The sequence below is a fragment of the Passer domesticus genome, chromosome 2 (genome assembly GCF_036417665.1).
Source record: "Passer domesticus isolate bPasDom1 chromosome 2, bPasDom1.hap1, whole genome shotgun sequence".
Classification (NCBI taxonomy): Eukaryota; Metazoa; Chordata; class Aves; order Passeriformes; family Passeridae; genus Passer; species Passer domesticus.
In genome coordinates, this window is record NC_087475.1 from 76,854,934 (window position 1) to 76,865,808 (window position 10,875).

Consider the following 10,875-nt stretch of genomic DNA (forward strand, 5'->3'; position numbering starts at 1 on the left):
ACCTCTCTTTGGAGTTATCCACCATGCAAGCCAAGGGATATAAAGCTGAAAAAGGTAAAAACCTCTAAGGGAATAGGAGCTCCCAAAATATATCAGTTTATTAAACAAAATCCAAAATTTCAGAGGTGCCTGGGAGATCCTATTATTTAACTGTACAATCCCTATGAAGTTCCAAACAGAAAAGTAGCTTTTACATTTAATTCCTAGCACAAACTATAGCTACCCTCTGTCTTGTCTTTAAGGTCACAAGGACCAGAACTTCTGTCATTTGAAAAATCAATTCAGAAGGAAGTATCAGACGCTGCTGGGGTTTTGGGGAACTACTGTTTGTTTTTAAATAAAGAGGAAATCACCAAACAGCAGAGAAGTTCACTTCCCTGTTCAAAAATGAAAGAAAGACAAATGAAGTTTCACTGTACTTTTGCAGGCAAACAACCCAAAACTTTTGTCAGGAAAAGACAGCATTCTAATCACTGCAGTCTACAGAGAAAGGCCAACAATGGCAACAAAGTAAACAAGCCCAAGTTTGAGAAGTAGAAATATTTTAATTCAGTCTTCATAAAAACTATTAGTAATATACATTACTATACATTACACATATCAAGACATGAAAAAACTTTAGAAGTCCTGCTGTTCCTGCAACAGTTAGTCTCTTTTCTCCTTAAGTCAAGAAGAAAGCTACACCAGAAGTAGCTGAAGTTAATTAACATTAACTATTAATAACAGCAATTTTAGTATATTTCCTCACATCCACATGGAGGAAACTCATAAGAAGAGTTATGACAAACACCATTTTAGGATCTTAACAAAAAACTTCTTTGAATAAAAGTGACACGAGTGAAACTACTTTCCTTACTCAGAAAGGAACGCCACAAAAACCTCACCCTAATATCGAGTTAGTTTTATGAACGGAGAATCTTCGAAGGCCTTCTATACACACATCACAATTAGGTTACACTTTACTATCACAAAACTTTGTTAGGTAGTTGATTAATCTTCTTCTGTACCACAGCTTTCCATTCTTAAGATACTGCTGTGTTAAGCCTCAGCAGCTGGAGCATGGCAGAACAAAGACATTTTGCAAATTTCCCTCTTTACGAAAGAAATGTCCGGACTGTACCCTTTATTGTCCCCCTGCAAATAGGGCATTTCCTAAGGGATGGTGCACATTCTTTGCACACCACTAAGTGACCACATGGAATAAAAACAATAGAAACTTCTCTGTCCATGCAAACTTTACACGTTCTTTCCTCTTGCAATCTTCTTAATTGTTCTTCCATAGGTAAACCTGGAAAAAATAGTTACATTTTTGTCAGTTGAATATATGTGAATAGATCAAAATGTATTTATTTAGAGTGTAGCCATGTCCCTTTTCACCTTTTTATTTCCCTACCTATATTGACTAAATACAGATAGCAGTGAGCATTCTTCAGAGCTCAGAAAGCAGCATGCAAGGAACTAGTCTGTACTTGCCAGTTCTGTGAGATGATGGACACAGCCCAGGGGTTGGAGGCCAACCAGTGTTTACATTTTAGCAAATGTTGTACTTTTCTTGGTTGGATATCAGAAACACAAACACAGCCTGACTGGTGGAAGTGGGCTATATCCAAGCTTGTATAATTTTCTGCAGTTTATTAACAGATTAAACTGCAGGACCAGAGCAAACTCAATCTCATGTCTGACAAGTTTTTATCTACACATCTGTTGTCAAGCTAGATCTCAGGACATCTACACCCACTCTGGAAAAGCGGAGTTCTGAAATGCTAACCATTTATTTTCCAGGCTTTACCAAATGCCTGAATGCTTGTATCAGGATCAAGTCCAGCATGTGCTTCTTGAATTGTTGAGCTCCAGAAAGCTCTACATCCTGTGATGTGCAAAAGCATGAGCAAGGCACAGGATACAGATTAGAGCTGATAGACTTACTTCCAAGTATGCACATACACTTAATTTTTGGTTAACTTTTTCAGTCCATATTACTAAAGCAGAATTAGAGAGGGGGTAAAGCACCAAACCTTTTTCTTTTTTTCTTAACCGAAGTAATTTTCTTTTTTATGTTAGCTGTTTGTTCTACAGTCTTTAAGATAAGAAGGTAGAATTTAAGGTACCTGAAACATCTTCTGTGGGAACATACTTGATGGTCTTCTCCACTAGAATAAAAGGAAAAAAAACCCTTATCATTTAACTAATCTATGTTCAAACGGCATCTGTTTGTTTCTTTTTCTTTAGACTGTTGTGAGAGCACTGGCAAGACTTCTATAAAAGGATATCCTTTAAAAACAGAAGGAAACCAGAGAGACATACCAAATAAATCCTTGTAAAGCACAGGGTCACAATCTCGTAGACAGTTCCTGAAGATGCTGGCTGCTTCATTTCCTTTCACTAAAATTGTATCTATCAGTTCCCTTGCCTGCAATGGTATCTGAGTCTTCTGCTTAATAACATCATGCTCAACTTCTGTTATCACTTTAGCCGACAGTAAACTGCCGAGGATTGGGAGTACACATGTTAAACGTTGGAATAAAGCCATTCGATTCTTCTGGATCAGGTACAAATCATCTGGAACATAAGGGGGAATTAGATAAAAGAATTAGGAACACACTACTCCAAGCTGCACTTCTTTTTAACAATAACTGATACATTCTTTAAACTCTACTTGCAATGTTTGCTTATTACACAACATTAATAAACACTAAGCAACTTTCAGTGTTATTTACGTAACGAACAGACTTAAGGAAACCACATACAAGCAGCTTCTGAGCCAAAGCCTGTTCAGCAAGGAAACTTCCTCCTCCCACCTCTAGGTTAAATGATCAGAGAGGATCTTCTGTAATTCCATATTAGTGAGATTTACACTCTCTGGACGATTGCAAAGAAAAAACTAACTCCTCGACATGCCAGAGGTCAACTTTTGGCAGTGCTAGGCTGTATATAAAAGAAAGCTCTTCTACAAAGTGTCCAACACAACTACCCACAAGCAAACCAGAAGTACAAACAACCAGACTCTGGAGACTATTTTAATACTCTACCACAAATAAGAACAAGAAAACTTCCAGTAGAATTATAATGCTGAATCCATCTATGGTTTTTTGAGAGAAATACAACTAAGAAAGAAGCATCCTTAATTCCATTTATAATTGAAAAGTTTCATTATGCTTCATAATGAAAGAAGACTCAAAATCAAAATTATTTCTTCAGGCTTCAAAACTTACACAGCACTGAAGCAACAGGAAATGTTGAAGACACATCAAATAAACAAGTTGCTGACACACATGGGCTGAGTCAGACAGAAAAGCAGATCTTTGGCCATCTTACAGAATCTGAATTTGTAAAAGTTTATGGCTTGTCCTTAGGAGGTGGATATGGTGGCCCACTGATTCAAGCAGCTTAAAGAGCAGGCAAATTTGTATAAAAATAGTAGTGTACCAAGTGTTTCATTAACAGCAATACAATGGCACACAAATCGAAAATAAAAGGTTTTGGGAAGGACCCTTGGTCTCTGCTATGAATCATTCTCCTAAAATGGAGTGAAACAATTCTCAGACTGCTGGTTCCATACAGATATCCTGACAAGGCTTTTAGAGAAGCTGATCCTAGCAGCAATTAAACTAAATCACTTAGTGCATAAAAACAAAACAAAAAAAACCAACCAACCAAACAAAAAAGTATACATATTACTAACTGCTGCAGATTTCACTTTTATTTATGCCTGATGCCTACCTGATGCCACTTCTTCCAACTGCTTTTCTTTCTCTTCTTCAATCTTCTCATCTTCAGCCGTGAGCAGATCAGACACCAGATCATTTACAGTCTTGTAGTTTTCTCCAGTGGCCAAGATTTTACTTTGCACTGTTTGCTTTATTAGCCTTCTACTGAATCCCATCTCCAAGGCAGCTTTAACCACAGGTGTGTTCATCATGATTGCATCTTCCGAATGGCTCTCTCCAGGTTCAAAACGAATAACTAATCAAAAAGGAAAATCCTCATGTATAATATAAAGAATAAAATATCCATACGACCCCAGAAGTCATACACAGTCAACAGTACCTACACACATGGACACTGAGCAGTAAAAAGTTTCAAGAAGAATTTTTTTAAGTAGTTTTAAAAATGGAAGCCAGTGACTCAGTCATGGATTGAATCCAAAATAAACATCAATCCATGTCAGGCCTTTGTTAAAACCTATGTTAATCCAGAGAAACCACTGAGAATTCCATTGTGTCCTAGCAGCTTTTTTTATACTTAGTTATTTCTAACTTCAGCCTTGAAAAATGGCCTGGGGGTGTGCCAGCGGTGGGGGAGGGAAGTCAGAGTTTATAGTACAAACAATTGCTCTATTCCAACTCTTGATCAGTAATTTGCATTCAATTTAGTAAACACCAGACACATGGGATTCTGAGTCATTGTTCTCAGTCAGCAGGGACTAGGACAGCATAACTCCCAGAGGGTGAGTGGGTTTTTCCACCATAACTAGAGTCCAGCCTAGAAAGGCTTCACTGTACCTAGGCTTGTCCTACCGTCTTCCTTAACTGCTGCTGCTCAGCTCAGAGCATTTACCTAGTTGGGTGCCTAGAGATGGAATTGCATAACTGCATAGTCATGACACCCTCTAGCAACTGTCCCACCATGCTCAACACTTGCTTTGCTTAACCCAGCCCTGAAATGAAAAAAAACCAGCAACCAAGTGCGCAAACCCAAAAACTTCAGTATGAGCTGCTAGTATGAAAATAAGGAAAATTAAACACAAGATCTCTTAGAAGCGTTTCCTCGGAGTTTGTCAACACAACATCAAAATTATCAAACTTTTAGGAAACAAATCTAAGAATTGGCTATCCAAAGCTAACTCACTTAGCAATCATCAAGTTTGCAAAATGCTGAGGGAGATCAAAAACATGCTCTAATATACATACTTGGAGGATCAAGGTTTTCATCTACAGGCGGATCAGAGGTTGACAAGAGCTGTAGAATACAAGAGAACTACATTAGTATTGAAGTATTGCTCTTCCCTCTATGTACCTTTCTAACATATTGTTCATCACCAATCCTGCTAAGCTTCCTATCCATTAAATATTTCACCTGCAGCTATACAAGTCTGCAAATCTGTGCAACTGTATAATCAACACAAAGCTAGTGCTGACCACTTCCATGAAGAGGAGTCTGGTTACTCTTGCCATGAGAATACAAATAAAAACAATTCACATTGTCCAGGAGTGATTTCTAAAATAATAATTACTGATCTGCACTATTTAGTATATAATCAGAATTTCCCTCTGCTAACACAAAGGAGCTCACTGCTTCATACTCTCCGTAAGTAATCTGCAGAGGTTAAACTCTACTATTCCAAGACTAACCATGGTTCAGCACTAGCTTCTTTTATGTGCTCATGAAGAGCATTCATGATGTTAGAAACCCAGGAGAAACATACACAGAAATAAGGCAGAGAACGAACATAGCACTCACTGTTCAATAAAGGAAAATCAAAGTTACAGGACAGTAAAAGTTTACCTGTTCAAGGAGATGGGGGAATCTGGCCTGAATTTGATTTACAAACTCTCTTCCTTTTACACGAAGCAGATACTCACACCTGAAACATTGACAAAAGTGTATCAAATATACTTTCTACCTGCCAAAGGAAAAAACAAAACATAGAAGAACAAACAAGTTTAAACCCAGTGTAAGTTAAATACATTTCTCTTCCTTCAGAAGAGAAAGAATACTCTTAATTGGAAGCTTGGTGCATCCTAGTGTCCAGTGACACTTAGATAAAGTTTTTCCATGACATCCAGCTGTCAGTAGGCTTATGTACATAAATGCAGCAGCTTTACATTCTGCTGCCACTTGTGATCAAAATGGCATGTCATGAGAAGTGATACTGTGTCAAAATCACTACAAAGTGCAGTGATGAACTATTTCTATCTTGCATCTCACCATTCTTATCTCCTACTCAAATCATTCAAAAGAAAGAATTTAACAAAATAGAACACAATTATCAAAGCCAGACCTGCTTTACTAACATAGGTTTATCTCTTATGTACATATATTGACAGGCTTAACACAGTAAGAAACAGCAGTGACATTTAGCCCTACATACATCATAGAGTCCAGCAGTAGCTGATAAATTGCCCATGAAAGCCTAGCTGGAGATCTACAATGAGAAGAACTATTATTAGCTTTCCTGAAATTAAGTGCAGCTATTTCTGTAATGGAGGTGGTGATTTCCAGGGGCATAGATAGCAATTAGGTATGAAATTGCCATTTAATTATAGGTGACATTAAAAAGTTATTTCTGTCCTTTTTCCAGTAGAGACATACTAAAGAGCCACTGAAACCTTCTTCACAAGCCCTTCTACATATAGGAAATGAAACTGCACAAGCAGAAAAACTGGTTCAAGAGCATTCAGGGCACAAAACCAGAACCAATGAGTTAAACATTCCTTCTACTTCCTTTCTCAGCAGCCTTTGCTCCCCTCGATCAGCTACTGACTGCTTCTCTTACACAGAAAAGTATGCTCATTAACAATGCAGTCTCAGTTGCTGTTAGTGATCTGACAGCTTTTAATAATGAAGGAGAAAGCATTATATGCTACGGTTAATGAAGAAATGTTTTAATTACACCCACCCACACTCTCCAGAGCTTTTAGACATACATGCAATACATCCAAATGAAAGAGTGAATCTGTACATCAAATAAAGTTAAACAAAACTATTAAGTGCAGTACATATCTGCCAAAATTAAACCATTTAGGAATATGAACAAATTATGATAAAGATTTTGCAAGTTACCTTGGAAACCACTTTGCATGCTCGATCCATGGATCATCTCCAGATTCCCAGCACCTTAACCCGCCATCACAGCAAAAACACTTCACATCATCATTGCGACCTTAAAAAAAACCAAGGCAAAATATCTAGCAAACCTTGACACAACTTACTTGAAAGTAAATGCTGACATGGCAGTATGAATAAAACTGGAGAAGTCTGGGTTTCTTACCTACATAGTAAAAGCCAGCATCTGCAAGCTGTTCAGGCTGAACTGGAATTCTGGTTGGCCAATTTACGAATGTTTTAACACGTGCTTCATGGGTTTGCATGCTCACATTTGAAACATTGAAACTCTGCTGCTCTCGGATAAGGTTTTCCACAAAGGGGCAGTTCGGATAGTGTCTCCGATGCTCTGACACGGCATTATCTTTTGGTTCCCAATTACACAGCTGACCACCACAGGTAAAACAAGCAACTTTGTCTGCTGTCCCCAGGTAATAAAGTCCAGCCTTTGCCAGATCAGTGGGTGAGAGAAACGTCAGTGGCCATGACTGAAAGGTGCGTAGCCTAGCATCCTCTGTCCTCATAGAATGATTGTGAAGCTTAGGGCTCAAGAATGGAAGGTCTTCAGCTGCCCTAGTAGTTACTGGGTCTTGAGGAAAACTGGAAAACGAGCCACTGAAATATCCAACCTGTTCTAAACTTGGAGAAAGTGCTATGGAATGTAGAGACGGTGGGAGACTGTTAGAGTGTGAAAAGGCAGAACGAGATGACAGTCCAACGTTGCTAACTGAAAGCATTCTTTGAACAAAACTGCAGCCAGGATACAGCTGCTTATGTTTTTCCATAGCATTATCTCCTGGCTGCCAGTTATCCAATGTCAAGCCACAACTGAAGCACTTAACTTTATCTTGCACACCCGTGTAATAAAACCCAGCCCGGGCAAGGCTGCGCTCTGACACTGGCGTGTTCGTGGGGAAGGTCGAGAACGTTGACATTCTGTAGAGCTCACAGGACAGGTCATACTTCAGCTCATCACACAGAGCACTCTGCCTCATCATGCTAGCCAAGAAAGGGCTATCTTCCACTATGTTCATAATGGACTGTTTTGGGAAAAATGGGACAAGTCTTCCTCTGGGAGGTAGTTGTGTGCATTAAAGGCAATTTGGAACAACCCCAGCCTGTACAAAAGCAATAAATACTTTAAAGTGTAACTTCAAATGTGCATATGAATAGAACTGACCTCATGATTTAACAGCCTATAAACATTTGGCAAGTTCTTGTACCTTAGTTTAGCAACTGCTTTCAGTGCAAAAGCTTCTCCATCCCATTTTAACAATTGAAGAAAGCATGTTGAAAAGCAATTTCCACTGAATCATATAAGCATCACATACTCTACTTGTTCTGTATATCTGGGAGAGCAGTAACAATTTGTCAGGCTCGTGGAGGTCGGATCAAAAGAGGAAAAACCGCAAATGGGTTTATCAAAATCCTTTGTTAATAAAGAAACTAAATGGAGGGGGGGAACTAAAACAATATTGCTCTTATCCAAAACATATGTTAGGTGATTTAAGGACAAGATTTCACCCTAGACAGCTGATAAATATATAGCTTATACACACACAAAGATTTTAGTTTGTAAAACCTCACTAAGAGGCTGAAAAGAAGGGTTTATCAAGTTCAAAGAACACACAAAAAATAGACACCCTGAACTGGTGGTACTAAACTGATCTTAGTATATTTGCTACTACTGAACTCCAAAAAAAACACCTGTCAAGTTCTGCATATTGTTGTAACAAGTCTAAAGAAGTTAGTTTATACTCAACTTCACACGTACAGAATATTCAGCTATTAGAGAAACAAATCCTATAACTGTCTCAGACAAGGATGAACTCTCTTTATTAACAAACCTGGGACAGATTTGTCTACAAGTCAGCACCAAATTAATAGAGCACTTCAGTTTTAACCTGGTGCCTTAGTTACAAGTACAGAATTATCAAATTTAACATTAATTAATTGCCTTGTGTTGAGACATTCTGATGCTTTATCCTGTTGAATTATGTTTTTCCTGTATGCCATGTTTATGACATACAGAAGCAAACAGAACTCTCAGATTAAAAAAAAAAAAAAAGTATTTGATGCCTTAGTTTCTTTATTTCTGCACAGAACTACCTCCCAGAGGTAAGACTGAAGTCCCTTCTAAGGTGCCTACGCCTCCATACTGGTATTGACTGTCCTCAAGAAGAAACTGTAAGTATCTGTAGTTTCAATCCTTCAAATTTTTGTGGCAGAACAAAACCTGTAAGGAAGAAAAAGTATTTTAAAATACACAATGATGAGGTGCATGCAATCAGGTGATGAGGTCTATGCAAAAAGCAATTACACAATTTGAAACAGCACAAAGCTTTTTGCAATTACAGAATGTTAAGGGTTGGAGGAGACCTTAAAGATCATCTAGTCCCAACCCCCTTGCCATGGGTAGGGACATCTTCTAGTAGACCAGGCTGCCCAGAGCCACATCCAACCCAGTCATGAACATTGCCACTACTGGGGTGTCCACAACCTCTCTGGGCAACCTGTTCCAGTTCCTTCCTAATATCCAACATCAACTTCCTCTCTTTCAGTTTGTACCCGTTACTGTTTGTCCTGTTACTACAGACAAAGAATCCCTCTCTGGCTTCCCAGCAGACCTCCTCCAGACTCTGGCAGGTTGCTATGAGGTCTCCATGCAACCTTCTCTTCTCCAGGCTGAAGAGCCCCAAGTTCCTCTGCCTACCTAATGTCAGCCGGAAAGTCTCAGGGAGTCAACTTCCCACACTGTGATATGGAGTGATTTCACACACTTCATTTCCCTGTTATTGACGCATATGCCAAACTGTTTTACCCACAAGAATTTTTTGGCAGATGGATTAATCAGGATCAGGCTACTTAATCACAAGCTGTATTACTAAAGGTAAGATCCTCTACTAAAGAAATTGCATCCATTTAAATTGGTTTAAGCTTGCAGATTCCCAAACAATGGAGACACAGTTTTATAACACTGACATAAAGAGTACTGGACTTCCTCAAAAATTCAAGGACGGGCAAACACAAAGTTCAAAGGGTTGTTATGTACGTAGCTATGAATTAATATAAAATTAGATATTTAGTAGTCTGGTCGATCGGTTTTCAAACAGTTTTTCCAGGAAAGACTCAGTCACGATGACACAGCACTGCAGAAACAGTCCCCTGCGCTAAGGGACCAGACCCTGAGCACCAGACCCGCATGGCGGGTCCCGAGCGCGGCCCCAACCCCGGCAGCGGCAGCCCCACGTTCCGCGTCCCCCGCGGCTCCCGGGCCCTCCGCTCCCTCTCCTCCCGCGGGGCCCGGCCCCGCTCCCCGAGCGGCTTCCAGCGGGGCAGCCGCGCTCGCATCCAGCGCCGGGGGCCACAGCCCGGGGCCCCACAGCTCCTTCAGCCCCCGCCGGCGACGCCCGACCGGGCACAGGCACAGAGCACAGGCCCAGGGCACAGGCGGCCCCCCCGCCCCGACAGCCGCGCCCTCCCGGCGGGGCCCCAGCCCGCTCCTGCCCGCAGCACGCCCCGTACTCACGGCTCCGAGCGGGCCCCCGCCGCGGGCCCCAGCAAGGCCCAGCCTATATGCGGTGCCTGGCAGGGCGCGGGGGGAGCGGAGCCAGCCCCGCCGGCACCGCCCCGCCCAGGAAACTCCGGCCCGGCTCGCCCGGGAGCGCCGGGCGGCGAGGGCCGGCCGCAGACAACGCCTGACGGAGCGGGCACAGCGCCGCCTTTCCCCGCGCCCGCCACCGCCCTCGTACGGCTCCGAGGGCCGGGCACCGGGGCTGGGCCGGGCACCGGGGCTCCGCCTCTGCGGGGGCGTAGCGCCCTGCAGTCAGCGGGGAGCTTGGGTACTTTCCTCGGCCCTCTTCCTCGGGCGGGGGAATCCCGAATGTGCTTCCCGGTCGGGGGAAACCCGAGTGTGCGTCCCGAGCGGGGATTTCCAGGCCCGGGGCTGGCGAGCAGCCGGGAAGGGAGCGGCCGGAGGGGCGCGGGCCGGCCCGGCCCCGCGGAGCCCGTGCTGGGCCGTGCGGGGCCCGGCGGTGCCGGCAGCGAGGC

The 10,875-nt window shown here is 42.0% G+C and overlaps 1 protein-coding gene across 1 annotated transcript; it reads right to left on the reverse strand.

The window, feature by feature from the left end:
• Nucleotides 1-525: 525 nt before the first annotated feature.
• BIRC2 (baculoviral IAP repeat containing 2) lies at nucleotides 526-10,602 on the reverse strand. Its single transcript, XM_064409428.1, has 9 exons — nucleotides 10,355-10,602; nucleotides 6,992-9,061; nucleotides 6,784-6,883; nucleotides 5,506-5,584; nucleotides 4,911-4,959; nucleotides 3,721-3,963; nucleotides 2,305-2,559; nucleotides 2,109-2,150; nucleotides 526-1,288 (listed from the first exon to the last, which is right to left on the reverse strand). The coding sequence occupies exons 2-9, from the start codon at nucleotides 7,857-7,859 to the stop codon at nucleotides 1,095-1,097; spliced, it is 1,830 nt and encodes a 609-aa protein (XP_064265498.1). The 5' UTR covers nucleotides 7,860-9,061; nucleotides 10,355-10,602; the 3' UTR covers nucleotides 526-1,094.
• Between the last annotated feature and the right edge of the window lie 273 nt (nucleotides 10,603-10,875).